At 43.0% G+C, this 16495-nt stretch overlaps 1 protein-coding gene across 8 annotated transcripts in view; it reads left to right on the forward strand.

Annotated features, from left to right (window-relative positions):
- The window catches only part of LPP (LIM domain containing preferred translocation partner in lipoma), a 334290-nt gene that overhangs the window by 203245 nt on the left and 114550 nt on the right, over window positions 1–16495 (forward strand). For all 8 annotated transcript variants that reach the window (XM_083868545.1, XM_083868547.1, XM_083868550.1 and 5 more), the window contains one exon: window positions 1067–1735. In XM_083868545.1, coding sequence (XP_083724671.1) covers window positions 1067–1735 — 669 coding nt within the window. The remainder of the gene's footprint in view (window positions 1–1066; window positions 1736–16495) is intronic.

A 16495-nucleotide genomic window follows, 5' to 3' on the forward strand; every position in this document is an offset into this window, starting at 1 on the left:
ATTCAGGTACTTTTAGAATAAAGGAAAATAGAGAAGCAAGAAATTTTACCTAATCCCAAACTCTGGAAATTCAAGTTACTCTTCTTTGATTTAGTGAAAAGACATAAAGAGTGTTCATCAGTGTTCTTCAGAAACTGTTTCACATTGTTAGCACTTTAACAAAGATGTCTTTCGCTCTGGTGTTTTTGAACATTTAAATGCAAGGTAAGCCAGAGAAACAAGTACATTAGACTGAAGGATGTACGATGCCTATTAGACGGCGTCACTGCACCAAAGCTTAATTCCGTGGCCAAATTGCAGGAAGCAGCAGCATTTGCTGTGATCATCTTCCCTGGCTACCCCAGCATTGCTGTGCCTGGGGCACCAGTGCAGAGTTACATGGCTGCCATGGTAGGAGCTGACTTCTGAAGCTCTTGGAAATCCTGACCTGCTTTCTGCCCTTTAATGAAGCATGTGTAGCATTTTACTTTTCCGGGATCACCCCAGGTTTTCAACCAATACACCAAGGGTAGGGACACCTCAGTGACTTGCTTTGATCAGAGTTCATTCTTACAGCCTGGGACCTGCTTGCAGGCTATCCCAGTCTGCTGTCTCCTGTGCAGTTAAAGGAGTATTGGGGCAGAACCCTACAAGTGCTCTAGGGACCCAAGGAATTTCATGTCTCCATAGAGACTATAATCTCATTTTCTCTCTTTTTCAGAACAGCTTCATTTTCACAGGAATGCATGGGGTTTTCCCTAATTATCCTCTAGCGAGTCTCCCTTTTTTTTGCATGTATCATTTTTTAATTTGTTTGTTTGTTTGGAGGCGGAGGAGAAGCCTCTGAGGAGAGATGAAATGCCACGCACGGCAGTTCTGCTCGCCTGCTGCGGTGCCGTCCCTGTTCTGTCAGAGCAGGGGAAGGTTGTTATTGCCAGTCTATAACACATGGCCCTAGGTTATTCTTACTTTCCTAAGCAGTTTGAGTTGCTGCACAGATGTTTCTGTAAACCCCCGTTTCCATCCTCATCGCTTGACCCAGTGTCCCCTCCTGCTCACCCTGTGTCTCTCTCCTTTTGCTCTCCAGGGCTCTGGCACCTCAAGCAGCTCTGCCGCCGCCACCCCATCTGTGTCCACTCCTGTCACCGGCCACAAGCGGATGATCATCCCCAACCAGCCTCCCCTCACTGCCACCAAGAAGTCCACTGCCAAGGGCCCGGGGCAGCCCATCCCGGTCACTCCTGTTGGCACCCTGAAGCCGCAGCCGGTGCCGGCCTCCTACGCCACAGCCTCCACGCCGAGCCGCCCGGCCTTCAACGTGCAGGTGAGGACGGCGCAGCCCAGCCCGCACTACCAGCCGCCCAGCCAGCAGCCCGGGCACTACGGCAGCCTGGGGCCCGGCCAGCCCTACGGCACCACGCCGTCCCGCCAGCCCGGGGCCCCTCAGTACGGAGCACCCCAGCCCCAGGGGCCCAACTACGGGTACGCCCCTCCGCCCGGCCGGCCCACCGAGCCCACCTACGGATACGCGCCTCCGCAGGGCCGCTACCAGGACCCCTACTATGGGGGCTACGGCGGCAGGAACGGCTCCGAGGCGCCCTACGTGCCGCAGAGCTCCTGGAAGGCCGAGCCCGCCTATCCTGCCAGTAATGCCATGGGTCAGGCTGCCCCTGGGCTCTACCAGCCACCGGCCACCAAGAAGACCTACATCACTGACCCAGTGCTGGCCCCGCAGCAGCCCGCCCTGCAGCAGAAGGTAAGAGATGCCAGGGGTCACTGGCATCGGTGGGAGAGCCACATGGCTGAGCCATGAGTGGCCTGGGACACTCTCTAAAAGATGGTGGGAGTTAAGGCAGTGCTTTCAGAAGTGTGGGGCAGGTCTCCCTACGTATGGCTTCTTAATAGCTGGAAATAGGGAACTCTCATCTGCTTTGAAAAGAGCCTCTGCAGGGGCTTAGAAAAACCGTCAGCCTCAAATGGTGAGATGGTGTCACACATGGAAGCATGTTGTCAGCCCACGGGAGGGAGGTAGGCTTTGTCCCTGTGACATGCTGTTGCTCAAGGACCTCCCTGGCCGTGCCTCCATAAGAAGTAGCTGAACGGGAGCCTTTTCTTCTGGGTGCTCCCAAGATAAAATGAGAAGTTGGGTATGAGCTGCTTCATGTGCTTGTGGGCATCCCTTATTCAACAACTGATCCTGCCTGTCCTCAGGCAGATGGAGGTATGTGAGAGGCTGGTTTTGATTGTGGTTCAGCGTCATTGCGGAGGTTGTCCTCTGGTGTGTTTCTGTTCAAAGATCACTTATCACTGAAACCACATGGAAATGAGTCCCCACAGAGCTCGGCTCTGGTTTTCCTCTCCGATGCTAGTACACTGGGTGGCCTCCATCCACTTCAAAAAGTGCCTGGACCTCACTAAGTGAAATCAGTTTGAAATAGAAAGTTAAAGAGGGGCTGCATGGTTTCTCTGCCCCAGGTTATCCTGCCTGGCTTCTGTCACTTCTGCTGGTGGACGTCTCTAATGGGGCTCTGGGAGGACAGAGGTGTTTTAGCTTTGTGGGGCCCTCCTTGTGTGTGATGAGCTGAGGTTCTGCAAAGGGTGAGGCAGGGGAGGCAATGATGCTGTTCCTGCCCAGGCCCATGTTGGCATATCTGAGCACATCCATGCTCTTGAGTTTGTGGATGCTCACAGAGAAAGGGGCAAAAACTTCTGATACATAACAGAAAACCTATCCCTTTGTCATTTCCTTCTCTAACAGCACACAGATGGTCTTCCCTGAATTCCAGGTTTCCTGACAGTGGGAACTTTGAAAAGCAAAGATGTTTCTCGAGGCAGTTTAGAGAGGGCAAGAAATTACAGAAGTCCTTGAAATATTATCTACTAGTAGCTAAGAAACTGATTTTTCTCTTTTCTTACCCTTCCTTAACAAGAAGCTTTAAGCAGGGAGAGAAGCAATAAACTCTCAGCTCTGCAGGTACTTGGTATAGAGCTTAGACTGAAAAGTAGTGAAAGACACAAAATTTGCACATAGCCTTAACTGGTGTAAATTGTTGTGGTTCCAGCAGAGTCACTGAGGAAATGCTGAGGTACAGCAGATCCATATTTAGACTTTTATAGATACAAGTAGGCTTATATATATAAAAAATTTAAAAACTGTAGTTCAGTCAGCATCTCTATGGAAACGCAAATCATCTTGAACCACAAACAGCACAAGCCTGTTAGTCTCATTTGCATTACAAAGCTGGAGGGACAAGTTAATTTAGCTCAAGTTTGGGGTTTCATGTATGCCTAAATATATTTGTATATGTGTTGGTGTGTATGCACGTGGCATTTGCAAATACACATGCAGAAATACTTCATAAATATCTCTATAAAAAATAATTTCAGTTCTTCCACAGAACAGACTATCATCTGCTTGATGATAAATCCCTCCAGAAACTTTCTCTTCCAGCCTGCTAAATAGCTGTTTTCTTACCTACTTCACTTTTGAGCTTACAGATCTTCTGTAACATATTGGTGACAGGCTTTGTCTTTAAAGCAGTAGTGTCCAGCCTTACCATGTGCTGTTCTCTTCTTTTGCAGAATAACTCATTCATAAAATCGACTTTGGGAATTATTTTATTTAAAAGAGAAGAAGAAGGCTGTGTTAGAGCCAGATATCTGTTAGGGAGAATTGTCACTGTAATTTGACTTTGCTATCATGTGAATTTTAATGTCTTTTCCTACACACACACACACACACACACACACATGATTCTGCATTTGGTTATGTTTTGCCTTTTCAAGGTTGATTTGAGACCTTTCAGTTAAAGAAACAGAAAGGGTAAGAAGCATTAATACATACCACATAAAAAGTAAGATGACCTTTAGGATTTTTTCTTCTTGTAAGGGAATGATTTTAAAATATCAAACAATTTCTAAATGTATTCAGAAAAATGCACCCCTAATCTTGAACACAGTTTGTGTGCAAATTATTAAGGATGTTGTAGCAAGTCCATCTGAGATTGAGTTCATGGTCCTTAATTCTAACATATACCATGATCCATCACCATGAGAGGCAAAGTTTTTCATTAAATTTGTTTCATGTTTTTAAAGAGTAAAAAAAAAAAGGTTTATATTTGGCATTCTGACTAGGAAGAGGTTCATGACACTGTGGCTCTGTGTTTTTTGCTGTGTACTAATCATGTTGAAGTCGCTGCTGATCCAAAATAAATCTGGATTGGTATGGGAACAGCAAATAATCTGTACTGGTTCTTAAAGCCTGCTGAAAACAATGAGTTTTACTCACACACAATTCCACATTGCATTCTGTCCTAGGGCCACTTATGGAGTGAGAGTCATGCATGTGAAGCCTCTGGGCATTTTAGTCTTTCGCAGCACCCTGTCTAGCATTAGTGCCCAAGTCCTAGTTAGGAAATGATCTGGTGGAGTGCATGTCCTCATTTAAACCTTTGTGTGCTTCAACAGCCGAAAAACCTCAGGAGCTTTCTCTTCTGGATGGTGGGTGGTGGGGGCTCCTGTAGGAGCAGCAGCAGAGTTCTCATGAGACCATTAGGCTCCCCTCATGCTCTTGCTGTGCCTGCTCAGACCAAGTCAAAATCTGAAGTCTCTCTGTTAACGTCTCCCTTCCAAAGGGCAGAGGGCACAAGGCCAGGGTGGGCTCATTAGGGATGCTCATTTCTGGCACCAAGATGTCCATAGTAGACATAAGACAAAGCCAGTTTCTGACATGGAGTATTCCCAGAACTTTGCCCTGTGGCCAAAGCAGGACTGGTAAACTCCTACCACTGACCAGCTCATTTATCACCAAATGTTTCTGTGCTGGGCTGGTTAAGACACCGAAAACCCTTGTTGAGTTCTCATATCTTCAGATAGGTCTGGCTCCTTTCACTGTTTTTGGTCATGTTTGAGCATTTTTGAGACACTATCATATTTCCCAAGTGGATTTGTGGACCTTTTAGGGACTTCATGTATCTCCTCATGTATTTGAGGGGTGTCTCTGGGAGATCTGTTCTTCCTAGATCTCACATCTCAGCTATTCTCCTAATTCTACTCACAGGCTTTGGGAAGCACATTCCTTCCTAAAGGAATCTTCACATTTTCAACATCTAGACTAGGTACCACTGAAGCAATTTGAGACAGCTTTGTGCCTCTGGTCCAAAATGGTGGAAATCTTAACAAAAACATTGATCTCTTGAGAGCGATTCACCAATTTGGTGAGGACAAAAGTGTCTTGTAACTGATTTAGGACAGCGTCCACATCCACGTTCTTTTGCTGCAGATTTTCTGGAAGGAGAAAGGGAGCAATGATACTTTGGTAGCTGTGTCTGTTCTCCCAGACAGGGCACAAGCGCCCGAGTTCCTTGACCTGGTCAGCCACGGGTCCCAGAATCCCCATGCACACCTGTGGAGGCATCAGTGCATATGGAGCATGGCCTCCTCTTCAGGCAGCTCTTCAGTTTTGCACAGCTTTCCAGGTGAGCACCATGAAAAGTGGGGAGACAACTGTAAACCAGGAGGATTTAATGAGGCAGCTCAAGCTTGTGGCATGGTTTAGGTGGTGGTTGTCGCTCGTGACTAGCAGACCTCAGCCACGGCGTGGTTTCCGCACTGCTGGAGGTGATGATTTCTTTGCTGCCTGCTGCACCCAGCCCTGACATGGTCTCATGCAGCTTTCAGTGCCCAAAAGGGACTGTGACGGCTCACTGTTTTCTTGTTTTACACGGCTTTTGTCAGTTTTTCCACTGATTTAATACCTGTGATGGAGACATTTGCTTGGAAGTTTCATCTTTGCCTCAGAAACATAGGCTCACCAGTGCCCTTCGCTCTGACTGATGCACTTCTCTTGTCCTGGTTTAATAATTTTTACAGTCTGCCGTCACTCACATAAAGGAGATACCTCCGGCACTTTTGTTTGAACTGAGGCTAATTCTCTTGCTGTCTGCTGTTAATTTAGCAACTAGAAATTTTTCCTTCTCTGCAGATGAATAAAAGCAGTCTGCCAGATTCCCTCCTCCTGTCACAGGGATATATTCCTTCCTAGTGTCGCTTTTGACTTGTGGAGAAAGGCAGGCAGCTTGCTTTGCATTGCTTGCCTCCCCCAAAGTGTCTTCTCACCCAAAATTTTATGTCTTTACCCGAGTGTCTTCTTCACAAAAGTCACATATCAAGAATTTTCAATGGGTGGAATTTGGAGACAGTGTAAAATGATGATTAAAGTTGGTTTTCTGTCAGTGTGGGACAGTGGCTTCCCATGGTTTTAATATGCTCAAATAAAGCAAAACAAAGTAAAATTAAAAAAGGTTATTTAAAATATTCTACTTTGGCATTTAATGAATTAAAAAAAGACTGAAAGCTAATGTAAAATGAAATAGAAGGTGAAATTCTGAAATTCAGAGTTGAATCTGTGAGTTCAGTGTGACATTTCAAAATTTCCAGATGAATATGCAGTTCCTTTCTACCCTGAGAATAGCAACAAATGTCAAAATGTTGACATTCTTCACAAAACAGTAATTCAGAGTTCTAACCAGCACTAGCTGTATATCAGCTGCTGACTCTGTCATTGCTTCTGGGTGGATTAAATTAAATACTGTTGCTTCTCTTAAAAGGAGGAGGAGGGGAAAGAAGGCAGTTGTGTCTAACAATAAGATGAGAAGCTCAGGACTTCTGGTACTGTGGCATTGAGGATGATGTTTGCCTCTTCAAGTTATTATAAATCTCTGCACGAAAATCTTTGGGTTTTTTCAGGTGAATAGGTGCTGGCAAGAGACGCAAAGAAGTGTTTTCAGAATGGTGTCCTTATCCTGACTGCAGGAATTTGACACGGTCTGGTTTATACCCTACACTTCTGAAAGAGCCCCAGTTCTTGGCACAAAATGTGTTTAACATGTTCATTTAGGAACTTTACTCTTTGTTCTTTGTATTATATTTTTATTATTTAAGCTTTCCATATACTAGCAGGAACCAGTTGATGACAGAGCAATTAATCAGTTTTTTCTCTTAGGAATCATATATTTGAATTGTTTTCCTGAAATAGTGAAACAAAGAGTTGCCAAACAATTACCTTGAAGTTAAAGATAACAGGGAGCCTGCAGTTACAGGAGTAAGTCAGGTCAGCATATACTGAAAAACTAACTTAAATTTACAGCTTCAGGATGCAGCTTTTGCAGCTTTAGCCTTTAGTCAGCCACAATGGGTTAGAAATATAAGAGGAATAATTGAGAAAGAGGCTTTTGGCGTAATACCTGGATGTTCTTTCTTGCTCCTTCTTAAAATAAGCTGAGGACAATGCCTCCACACATGATAAGGCATGGGGTAACCTTGAAGTTAATCAAGGGCTCTGTTTCTGTGCTGGTTAACTCTTGATAACCAAGTGTCTACCTTGAGAGATCCTGCCAGGCTGTGTTACAGGCTAACATAAGAATTTGGGGTGTGAAGTTGTAAGATGCAGTGAGTGTATACTTACAGAGCATCTGACAGGGGGGCTGGCTGGTTTCCAGGCACGGGGGCTTGCCTGAGCCCCGGGGCTGCCTGAGCTCAGGTCTCTAAGGGGCAGCCTGGTCTGTAGCATGATGAGACAAGGATGGTTGGCCTTGCTACAAGGTTTACAGCTTTCAGTACAGAAAGCAGCACCCATAAAAGTGAGTGCCACTTAATTTGCAGGCAGACTCTGGCTGTTGTGTGTGATGGTGCTGCTGATTACTGGAGGATTCTTTCCATTTTAAAATACACTCAAGTCCAACCCCATTGTAATTCTTTCAAAGCCAGAGCATGTGAGGAAGCTGTTCTTCTGTTAGATAACCTCTGTGTCGTTGTCAAGTTTATTGCAATGAAGCAAGAACCTGAATGGGTAGAGAAACTTGTCCTAGGTTAGGCATCAATTGATGAGGAGAGTTGGGCAGAACAAGGAGACATGGAGCATCCTGGTGTTGTTTGGTGGCTCTTCTGTTTGAGAAGGTCTCTGGCTGCCCTGTTAGTGTGGAACTCTTGAGGCTTATGACCTGATGGTAATGCCAGTGTTAAGAGAAGTCACTATGCTCATAACACAGTGAGAACATAGATGATGCTCTGGGTTATGTCTTATTTGGAGTGAATCTTCCTATATTTGGGTGGTTTTCCCCACTGACCTCTGTGAAGCATATTTGCAGTCTTAATCCAGTTTTTAATGGCACACATACAGACAAAATAGGAATGGTTTGTTACTGAAGCACCACTTTGTGTAGGGGGCTGCGCACAGTTTAAAAGATGAGTCATTTTTCCATGGATAGAGATGGTTGTGCATAGATAAGCTCTTGAGCCTAGTACTTGAATAAGCAGGCAAGTTAGAAAACTATCATGGTTCACAGTGAGCAGCGCCAGCCATGTAGGATCCCACCAAAAATAGATACTCAGTTGTAAAGATTACAAAGTAGTCTATAATGTCTGCTGATGTAATATTTGTTTCATCCAAGAATAATGGTATGAAGCAATTGCTAATATATTGCTACATTTACTGATCATAAATATTCTGGTGTTAAACTAACTTTGGCCTCCACATAATGGGCTTCCTGTTAAGATTTACCTCTAAATAACTATAAAGAAACATAATATAGTAAATTTAATAGCAACCTTTGGGGGAAGAAAAAGTTTAAAAAAAAAGAAGAGGTTTCCTATCACAGGCTGAAAGAACTCCTGCAAGGCAAACAGAATCTGCAATTACACTGACAGTTTTGTTCTTAAATGAAAATAATAGTGAATTATAAAGCTGTAAAATTGTTTTCACAACAATATTTTGTTTTTATAACTCATAGTATTTCACTTAGTAGCTGCCTGGCTCCACAGCAAGTTACATAACATGATATTATGAGTATGATGCCTCAACTTTTTGTCTAGGGAATTAATTTAAGGGCTCTAAACTTTCCAGTCACATTTTTGCTTTGTTCCAGACACAGTGTATTCTCTCTACTGAAAAAATATCAGATGAACTACGTCTTGCTTGTAGCAGAGTAATATTCATGTGCCTCTTTATCCACACTAGTAGGGCAGTGACTTAGTTTCACATGGCTCCTCAAAATAGTCTGGATTGAAATGGGCCATCTAAAGTCAGCTACACAAAACAAATTAACAGAGTGGAGCTGCTGTGTGTTAGCTGATCAATGTAGCATTAGCAAGGATTTTCCACAGTGTGGTTTAGCACCAGCACAGACAGATGAATTATTCTTGCTGTCAGTATCACTTGTCCTTCCAATGAAATATTTTTCTAAACAAACAAACAAAATTTCCTCAAATGAGTCAGCTCTAACTTAACCTGACTTATTAGGATTAGTTTAGTCATCAGTAAAATGGAACCACACCTGAGCTATAATATACAGCAGATTAGCTATCATGGATTTCATCTTATTATTGTCTAGGTATACTCTACCAACACCTGAAGAATCTTTTTTTTCAGGGGTTTCCTTCAGCTTGGTGAGAGCTGGTTGTTCATTAAATGAATCCTTCTTTTCTGTTGTTGCTGCAATAGAGCCTAAAGTGGAAATTCATGCCTTTTCCATAGAGAAAAATGGTCTAAGTGGACAGGGAAGCTCCTGCTGTGGTTATGCCACTGGTGGATTCCTTCTAGGCTGTCACAAGGAAGCCTGGTGGGTTTTATTTTGCAGTCTCAAGTTGGCCAACACAAGAAATCTCCCTGAAGAGGTGCCCTGCAGCATTTGTATTCTTGTAAACCTCTGTTTCGTGTGTATCTTGCAGACTCAAAGATTCAGGTGACAGCTGTGTTTTCCTGATCTGATGATCAGCATCAGAAAGGTGCCCTGCATCTCTTTCTTCAGCTTGTGTTAGAAGGCTGCTTTTCTGTTTCTTGCTGCATCAAAATCCTTTCCTCCTCCTATTATGCAATACTTACTTGTGACCTCCCTTTCCACAGGCTGCATCCCAAAAACATGCTTTAGAAACATATAAATTCTTGCATGACCTCATTTGAATACTTCAGTTAAAACTTTCTCCTAAACTCATTTTCTCAGCTGCATTTCCAGTCATCTGGATTTTCACAACTTCTACGTGTTTCTACATCACTTTCCCTCAGGGTTTTTGTCCTCCAAGGCTTAGGCTTAAAATTAGGCTTTTTTGCTGCTGTAGAATTTCCAGATCACTGAGCAAGTGGTGGATGAGTCTTTCTAGTACATTTTTCAGTACAGAGAAATAATGCAGTTTGTACTGCAGGCAAACATGGCCCTATAGGTACCAGAGGGTGTTGGGAGTGCAAGTGCTTGTGTTTGTTTCTTTGTGAGCTTGCTCACCAATAAATATGTCCAAATAGTTTTCAAATCTGAATTCAGCTTTCCACCCACCTTTCTGTACCATTTCACCATCAGGTCACCTTCTTCTGAATAAATACAGAACACCAATTAAAATCATATGTGTAATTAAAAGAAATTTCAGCATAAATTTAAACAGCATGAAGATAAAAAAGGTAGAAGGATAAGTTCAGAAGCTCAGTTCTGTGTGACCTGCTTTTGAATAAACAACATTATATTCCACAGTCAATTATCCAAAAAGTACAATGTGTTCTGTTGCCAAAAAAGGGTTGTCAGATAGAAGTTGTTAGTCAAAAGGACACATGCACTGGAGTGAACATTAGTCTATTGTGCTCAGTATAATATTATACAAACAGAGCTGGCTTGTTACTGGCTTCTTTCTTTTTTTTTTTTTTTTTTATAATTTTTGACCATAGATGTGATTATGAAGCTTTTTAATATTACTTCATGAACATCTAATTGCAGGCTTCAGCAAGAGGTGCAGACCTTGCTAGGGAAATCAAATAAGGTATGCTCTGTGCAGCCCAATAATAAGGCTTCCAATACAAAAGTGGAAAAACAAGTCATTAGTTACAACCATCGAACGGAAGAGGTCTAATGGGAGCCACAGGATAAACATTCCATTTTATTATGTCTTCGTTATATGTTTTGCAAGAATCGTGGTTATAAATTAAAATTGCTTTTTGCAGCAGCGGCTGTAAAAAGTTCAAAATCTGTGAATGTACCCATTATTTTTATTTATATCACAGCAGGCTGCTAGCAAAATTAACTTTTTTTCTCCCTCCTGTTTGTTAGTTAAAAGATGGAAAAAGCATACAAATAAAGGCAGGACTCAAAAATGCCTCCCTCCTTTTTTTTTTTTGTTTTGAAATCAAGATGGCATCAATTTAAAGTGGGAGACAAATAGGGGAGGAAACCCAAACATCTCAGATAAAATTAACTTCTTCGCCATTACACAAGTTGGTAGGGTCTGGTGTTTGTTTAGAAATTTAAATTAATGCTAGTGAAAGCATCCAGACTGTACTTTGACAGATTAGACAGGGCTTTGCTTGAGACCATGTCGCTGACAAAGCAGAAGAATTTCCAGGGCTCTTCTCCAATAGAACTGGCAGTCATGGAGACCCTGATCACCAGCAAAAAAAGCAGTATTAGAACAGGATTTTCCAATGCTGTCTTCTGCCTTCTGAGCTGCTGTGTGAAGGAGTGTGTTCAACCTTTGACTTTGCCTCAGACTCTCTCTTGAACTTTCCAGCAAAACAATTAATTTGTTTGTTTCTTAATACAGCTTTTGGAAGTCACTGCCCCAAGGTAGCAGCCAGAGCAAGAGATTTGTGGAATGGAAATTTGCGGTGGTTGGAAACATCTGTTTCTCCTTTTAGAAAGGATACAAAGACATGCAGTCCTAAACCTTCATCACCCTCATCAACCCTTCTGCTTCCATTTAGGAGTTAATTATTAAGTGAAGCACCATAGGCAGCTTCTCCTCTCAAGGAGAGTGGCTTTCCTGGATGGGAGATCTGTGCCTTTCAGCGTGCAAATCCCAAGCATCAGCAAATTACTTCTGAGCTGTACTTCCCCTGATCTAGGAAAGCCTTTTGTCAGAAGCTTAAATTCATTATGTGGAGCCTGCAAGTCCAAGGAAAAAAAATAATTGTATGCAAATGAAAAAAGGCAAAACAATCCACTGCCATGGCGACTTTTTTACTCTTTCGCATTAGCGTTCCCATGGGCCATTGAGGAAGCAAGCCAAGGTGGTCTCACCTGGGCTGGGAATTCCCGGTCTAAGCAGGGTTGAAGTTCATAGGAATCTTTCTCCAGGGACTGGTCAGAAAGAGCCTCCAGGTAGGGATCATAGCACATTCTCTAAGATGGATCAGATTAAAAAATGATACATGTTCTGAGTCTCCATGGTGCAGCTGTTGCTGCTCCCTGGTTATCACCATTATAATTCTGCTAGTGATGTTTAGTAATTGTTCTAAAAACTAGATAATGCCAAGAATTCGATACCATAGAACCTAATTGTTTTTCTATAATTGGGGAATTAAAAACACCCCATGTTTAGTGTTGAGGAACCTGTTATAAAGTAAAAAACCTGGATTTTTCAACACAAGATGGGTTCCTGCAAGCTTTGCCTCCCACTGTGCTGCCAGTTGCTGAGAAATTATAATATTTCCCAATTTAGATGTTGGACAGTGACTCAATATGCCCTGGAAATACTATCATTCTAGCAATTTTCTCATGTGGCTTAATGTCGGAGAAATGGGTAGTTATGAGTCCAGACACTGTAACGTTGGACTTGTGTTCTAAAAATAAGTGTTTGGTTAACTTCTAGTCGTCAACAATTTTCTACTGCCACACATGTTAGAAAATGGAATAAATGGCCTCATGCAATTCCAGGCACACTCTGTGGTCAACAGAAGTATCTGCAGAAGATTAAATATGGTGGTAATACAGATAAATGCAGTGGCCACTCTTGCCATATGGTGTGTGCACCCTGATGTTTAGAACCTTGAGAGCAGAAGAGTTAACTGTTCAGTAAGAAGAATAAGTGAGCAGTTGTGCATCTTGGTAGACCTTGTGCCTGATTTCTCAAATATCTCCTTTCTGGCTTTAGACTTGGTGGCTTAGCCTTTTTCCTTCTTACTTTCCTCTCTAATACAGGTATAATGTTTACCTCCTGTATCACCATGGGGGCTTCGAGACTTGATTGTCTGCAAATTAGTTTTTAAGTCTATAAATGCAAAGTAGTATTCCTATTTTCTGTGTGAAAGGCAATGAAAATCATGTGCAGAGCCTCTCACAGCAGGCACAGTGGTTATTTGAAATGAAGGATATTTCTGCGCCTTTGTACAGAAATGAAAGAAAGATCTCTCTTAAATCTGTGGCTATTAAAAACAGTTAACTTTTAGCATTTATGTAGTGTTTTATATTGTCAGAGCTCTCTTATGAATCTCAAGTAAATTCTTCACAAAGCCTCTGAAAAGTCAATGGCAATATTCTGCTATTACGGTCATTTCCCCAAACTCGCAGAGGGAGAAAGTAATTCAGCCAGGCTCATATGGGCAGCAGCCCCATGGCTTTCTCCTCCCTTGGTGACAGACAGAAAGTGAGGACCTGTTCCAGGCAGATAAAAAAGGTTCCCTCAGAGGTGGAGAATGAGCTATTTAATCAAGTCATACAGTTACATGAATCAGTCAAGTAAGGTATATACATTCCTTGAGGAGCAGTGCAGAGCTGTGACCTTATCTGAATCTAAGGGCTTTGGTGGGGTTTAGGATGAATGTAGCCCACTCTCCCATATGCTGAGTGTGTGCTTAGAACCGAAATATGCAGTGCCTCACCGTGGCTTAAGTCCCTATTTTATTTTGTTGCCAAGCATGGGGAAAGGCCAGTGAGATCAGGCATGACTACTGACATCCTCAGCTTTCCTGTTACTGAAGCATCTGTATGTTTTATGGGAAACCAGATGAAAAGAATGCGAGAAATGAGGAAGAGGATAAATGTTGTTGCCCAGTGTTCAGGATTGTTCAACCAGTTTCCTTTGGTCTTCAGTCTGGGATGGTTCATCAGACATTTGGTGGCCATGTTATGCCCCATTTGGTTTTAGAAGGCTTTAAAACAGACTCATTTATGGAAGGACCTGTGTTGCAGCTGGAGTCAAGCTATCTCTGTACAGTAAATCCAGCTGTTGCTGGAATGAGATGAGAAACCATGAATGGAAACAAGCAGACATCCAGAAAAGCCACAGCAGATATGACACCTCATATATGAAGCACATATACAGAATTTGTATAGAGTAACATTTTAGCAGTGGGTTTGAGCTATCCTATGAAGGCTCTTAGTTGTAATGTACAGGTTTTCATTTTGCAGTGTGTATATTGGACCAGAGTGATGTCACTGTAGCAGTAATTTACTTTGGAGCAACTCTGTTGATTTAGTAACAGCTGGGAGTATGGATCAGAGGCTAACATAGTATTGTCATCCTGACAACCAGCAAGCAACAAATGGGAGACTGAGTAAATCATAGAGTAGCCTTTTGTGTTCTCTTATTTCCTGCCTGCCTAAAAGAATTACACATTGAACCTGTTCCTGGTACAACAGTGACTTTATGGTTAGCCCTAGGGAGATCAACACCTTATCCCTGCTGGTTACCAGCCTTAACATTTTTCAATACTTACTTTCGAAAGACATTGTTTCTAAGCAAACAGAGATTTTACTTCATATATAGGAAGATATCCCTGTGTGAGTTCTTGTAAAGAAGAAGGAAGAGGAGTGCTGTAACAGAACAGCTGAAGTAAATGACACCCTGCAGTGGAAACCCATCCATTTCTGGGGAGGTTTGCTATAGCATTCAGAGTGGGCTGTGAGTGATTGGGGCTGTTTCTGAACAGACACCACCAGTGATGTGAACCTCATTAGGAAGGACTGTTGGCAGTATAGGTAGAGAGCAAAGGTAGGTATCATGAGGGGTTGGTTGTGAACATGCATCCTCACAGATATGAAGCAGAAATAATGTTGAAAACTTGGGCCATTTTTACAGATACACATTTCTTCCTAAGCTTTCTTTCCAAGCCCCCTACTCCTGATTTTTCCCAGAAGGATTTCTCTGAATCTCACATCCTATTTTTCTTGGATGAAGGTTTTTTTTCCTGCTTCTCTTATGCTCTGCACAAGAGGCAGCTGTTCACTCCTCCTTAGTGATGAATATATACAAGGGTCAGTATACAGGGTCCAGAGCATTGTGATGACAGTGAGCAAGGCAGCTACACTGAGCTTTTTACTGATGAGAGTTTATTACTCATGGTTTCGTATCAGCTCATATCTGCCTCAGCTGTTCTGCAGATGCCTTTCTTCCTCAACACTGATTTTTCACTTGAATTGGAGGAGACTGCAATTCCTTGGCCAAGGTGTGTGGCTTTCCTCAGACGTGTGTGATTGCTGCTGGGTAGATCTAGACTGGCAGGAGCTCAAGAGATTTGAGTGCTGGGAGAACCGTAAGGACTCATAAATTGTGGGAGTACAAGAGTGAATACAAAAACCTACCTGACAAAAATAAGCAACCTGGTGATTACTGACATATGTTTAATTGGAGGTTTGTTGTGGGATATTAACACCTAATGCATGCACATGTATATAGACAAATATTAGCTGAGCAATAACACTTCCAGAGTTCTACCCATGTCCTCAGTGTTGGCTCATCATCCATGATTCCTGCCTTCTATTCATGAAGTTTAAAGTACTGAAGACTGACTCCTACAGCCTTCAGCTGAATATGGGCAATGAGTTGTTTTTAACCAAAACATGATATTTGAGTGGCCTAAGGTCAGCTTTTAGCACACTTAAACAAAAAATTTGCCAGCTTGGTTTGATAGCTTGGACCCTGTATTACCTTCCTTTTCCCTGGGGTTTACTGTGGATAAGCTGTTTCACGCAGGAGTGAAAGTGGGTTTCTCCCATTAACCTGCTTGCCCCAGGCATGAGCAATTCAGGTGGCTCATTCCCCTTTCATAGGAACTCTGGTGGGATCACTAAATCTTCCCCCAAGGGAAGAAGCCTGAACATTAATGTGTGCAAGCAGTGAAGGACCATAAGAATGCCTCTGACCAAGCAGTGCTTATCATGCAGATACAAAACCCAAACCTTGTTTGGGTTAATTAAATGCCCAAGCCCAAAGAGAAAGTGGTGTTGAAGTGGGGGAAGTGAACCCAAGAGGTTTTGACACGCAGTGGTCTGTGCTTCCCCTGAAAAGGGGAAGTTGTAATGGCACCTGTAAGGTTTGCAGGGTTTTGTGTGAGGCCATCCAAACCGCCAAATCCAAATTTCAGTGAGTCTCTCAGTTTTCCTTGGTTCCTGCTTCACTGGGCTCTCAGAGAATCTCTGAGGGAAGGGGCCGTGTCTGTGTGTCCTCCTGGGAGCTGCTGGGCACCACTGGTAAGCCCAGGAGCTGAAGTCCTGATGTCTTTCAAGCGATGCTTTGAAATGACATTGTCTCTCTGGCTGGGATGCGCAGGCACGGGGCAGTGAGCTGAGCAAACAGGGTGGGTTTGAGTGTGTGTGTGTTTGCTCAGCAGAGTGCAGCTGCCTTGTCTGTTTGTTTCAGAGCACAAGGGAGAGGGGACAGCCAGCGGTCACCAGCCCGCCTTCAGTAAAACATTATCTCAATTAATCCTTTGGTTGTGTTGTTTATTAAGGGACAACACTGCCCACACAGCATGTAAGTTTAT

Source organism: Zosterops lateralis, assembly GCF_965231275.1.
Source record: "Zosterops lateralis genome assembly, chromosome: 10".
In the NCBI taxonomy this organism is placed as follows: domain Eukaryota; kingdom Metazoa; phylum Chordata; class Aves; order Passeriformes; family Zosteropidae; genus Zosterops; species Zosterops lateralis.